Here is a 3,226-nt window from a genome sequence, read left to right as displayed (position 1 = left end):
GTGGTGGTGGGGGGTCAACGTGCTGTGGCTGGGTGTTGTTGTGTGGTGGGGGGGGGGGTTCCACGTGCTGTGGCTGTGTGTGTGGTGGTGGGGGGGGGGGGTCCCACGTGCTGTGGCTGTGTGGTGGTGGTGGGGGGGTTCCACGTGCTGTGGCTGTGTGTTGTGGTGGTGGGGGGGGGTTCCACGTGCTGTGGCTGTGTTGTTGTGGGGGGGGGGGGGGTTCCACGTGCTGTGGCTGTTGTTGTGGTGGTGGGGGGGGGGAGTCCCACGTGCTGTGGCTGTGTGGTGGGGGGGGGTCCACACGTGTGTGGTTGTGGTGTCCCAAGTTGTTGTGGCTGTATTGTTGTTGTTGTGGTGGTGGTGGGGGGGTCTCACGTGCTGTGGCTGTGTGGTGGTGGTGGTGTCCAAGTTGTGTGGCTGTATTATGTTGTTGTTGTGGTGGTGGTGGGGGGGTCCCACGTGCTGTGGCTGTGTGGTGGTGGTGGGTGTCCCAAGTTGTTGGGCTGTGTTGTTGTTGTGGTGGTGTCCAAGTTGTGTGGGTGGTTGTAGTTGTTGTGTTGTGCTGGTGGGGGGGGTCCCACGTTCTACGGTGCCGCGTGGGGAGTTGGCGGCGGGGGGGGGGGCAGGTGGCCGCGGGCGGAAGTGACGCCGCGAGGGAGTCTCGCGCACGTTCTGGACGGTTCACGGACGTGACGTCAGGGCGCCCCCTCACCCCCCCGTCTATATAAAGGCGGGCTGCACGCCCCCCACCCCGCCACTCGGCTAGCAGCAGCGAGCGCCTTGCGAGGCCTTAGGGCGTCCGTCGCTGTCGCCGCGGAGACGTCGCGACAAGCAAGCAAAGTGGCGCTTTTTTTTAAATATTAACTTATTAAATATTAAAAAAACTTATTTCGTCGAGTTCATGCGATTGTCAATTTTTTTTATAAACTGTTATCTTATATAGATTAGAAACAAATAGCGCGCTTTCACAAAGTAACGTATCGTTGCGGAATACCGTAGCAATTCTAACAGGCGTACGTTGTTGGCGTCGGGAGGGATTCATATTCGGGGGGTTTGTTTTGATTGCAGTGGGCTGCACAGAAGAACAGAGGGTTTAGAAATCCGCGGCAGCCGCAGTAATAAACAGCGGCCGCGTTGGAAATCCGCGGCAGCGCGTAAAGCAGTTGGATTTGCCGCAGGCAGCAGTACGGCTGAGTCTTGCGCTAGAAATCCGCGCAGCCGCAGTAGGTATCTGCGACAAGGCGGGGAAGGAGTCTTGCGCTAGAAATCCGCGGCAGCCTCCGTAGGTTATCTGCGACAGGCGGGGGAAGGAGTCTTGCGCTAGAAATCCGCGGCAGCCGCAGTAGGTAGCTGCGACAAGGCGGGGAAGGAGTCTTGCGCTAGAAATCCGCGGCAGCCGCAGTAGGTATCTGCGACAGGCGGGGAAGGAGTCTTGCGTAGAAATCCGCGGCAGCCGCAGTAGGTATCTGCGACAGGCGGGGAAGGAGTCTTGCGCTAGAAATCCGCGGCAGCGCAGTAGGTATCTGCGACAGGCGGGGAAGGAGTCTTGCGCTAGAAATCCGCGGCAGCCGCAGTAGGTATCTGCGACAAGGCGGGGAAGCAGTCTTGCGCTAGAATCCGCGGCAGCCGCAGGGTATCTGCGACAAGGCGGGAAGCAGTCTTGCGCTAGAAATCCGCGGCAGCCGCAGTGGGTATCTGCGACAAGGCGGGGAAGCAGTCTTGCGCTAGAAATCCGCGGCAGCCGCAGTAGGTATCCCGTGGCCGCGATGTCGAAGGACTACTACAAGACGCTTGGCCTGGCGCGGGATGCGAGCGACGAGGACGTGAAGAGGCGTACAGGAGAGTGGCGCTCAGTTCCACCGGACAAGAACAAGGCGCCCGGGGCCGAGGAGCGCTTCAAGGAGGTGGCCGAGGCCTACGAGGTGACTGAGCGACGCGAGCGCCGCCGCGTCTACGACTCGTACGGCGAGAAGGTGCGGGGGGGCCGCCTGGCGTCAGGGCGGGGGGGGGCATGGGGGTAGGTGGGGGGGGTAGTGTGGGGGGGGGTAGTACTGTACAGGGGGTGGGGGGGTAGTAGGGGGTTGTAGGGGGGGTAGTACAGGGGGTAGTACGGGGGGGTAGTGTAGGGGGGGTAGTACAGGGGGTAGTGTAGGGGGGGGTAGTACAGGGGGTAGTACAAGGTGGGGGGGGTAGTACAGGGGGGGTGTAGGGGGGGTAGTACAGGGTAGTGTAGGGGGGGGTAGTACAAGGGGGGTAGTGTAGGGGGGGTAGTACGGGGGTAGTACAAGGGGGGTAGTGTAGGGGGGGGTAGTACAGGGGGGTAGTGTAGGGGGGGGTAGTACAGGGGGTAGTGTAGGGGGGGGTAGTACAGGGGTAGTACAAGGGGGGTAGTGTAGGGGGGGGTAGTACAGGGGGTAGTACAGGGGGTAGTGTAGGGGGGGGTAGTACAGGGGGTAGTACAGGGGGTAGTGTAGGGGGGGTAGTACAGGGGGTAGTGTAAGGGGGGTAGTACAGGGGGTAGTACAAGGGGGGTAGTGTAGGGGGGGGTGGTAGTACAGGGGTAGTACAAGGGGGGTAGTGTAGGGGGGGTAGTACAGGGGTAGTACAGGGGGTAGTGTGGGGGGGTAGTACAGGGGGTAGTACAGGGGGTAGTGTAGGGGGGTAGTACAGGGGGTAGTACAAGGGGGGTAGTGTAAGGGGGGGTAGTACAGGGGGTAGTACAAGGGGGGTAGTACAAGGGGGTAGTACAGGGGGTAGTACAAGGGGGGTAGTGTAGGGGGGTAGTAAGGGGTAGTACAGGGGGTAGTGTAGGGGGGGGGGTAGTACAGGGGTAGTACAAGGGGGGTAGTGTAAGGGGGGTAGTACAGGGGTAGTAAGGGGGTAGTGTAAGGGGGGTAGTACAGGGGGTAGTACAAGGGGGGTAGTGTAGGGGGGGTAGTACAGGGGGTAGTACAAGGGGGGTAGTGTAGGGGGGGTAGTACAGGGGGTAGTGTAGGGGGGGTAGTACAGGGGGTAGTACAAGGGGGGTAGGTAGGGGGGGGTAGTACATGGGTAGTACAAGGGGGGTAGTGTAAGGGGGGTAGTACAGGGGGTAGTACAAGGGGGGTAGTGTAGGGGGGGGTAGTACAGGGGGTGTACAAGGGGGGTAGTGTAGGGGGGGTAGTACAGGGGGTAGTACAAGGGGGGTAGTGTAGGGGGGTAGTACAAGGGGGGTAGTACAAGGGGG

The 3,226-nt window shown here is 60.9% G+C and overlaps 1 protein-coding gene across 1 annotated transcript; it reads left to right on the top strand.

Annotated features, from left to right (window-relative positions):
* Positions 1 to 1,657: 1,657 nt before the first annotated feature.
* LOC133340162 (dnaJ homolog subfamily B member 1-like) lies at positions 1,658 to 1,973 on the top strand (the record flags this gene model as incomplete). Its single annotated transcript, XM_061548226.1, has 1 exon — positions 1,658 to 1,973. A coding segment is annotated over exon 1 (207 nt), but the record flags the coding sequence as incomplete, so codon positions are not given.
* Positions 1,974 to 3,226: the final 1,253 nt, after the last annotated feature.

This window comes from Lethenteron reissneri, unplaced genomic scaffold (assembly GCF_015708825.2).
Source record: "Lethenteron reissneri isolate LAM-NWPU_2019-01 unplaced genomic scaffold, ASM1570882v1 scaffold_860, whole genome shotgun sequence".
Lineage (NCBI taxonomy): Eukaryota > Metazoa > Chordata > Hyperoartia > Petromyzontiformes > Petromyzontidae > Lethenteron > Lethenteron reissneri.
Note: the sequence above shows the minus strand (reverse complement) of the source record. Positions and strands in the feature narration are given on the sequence as shown.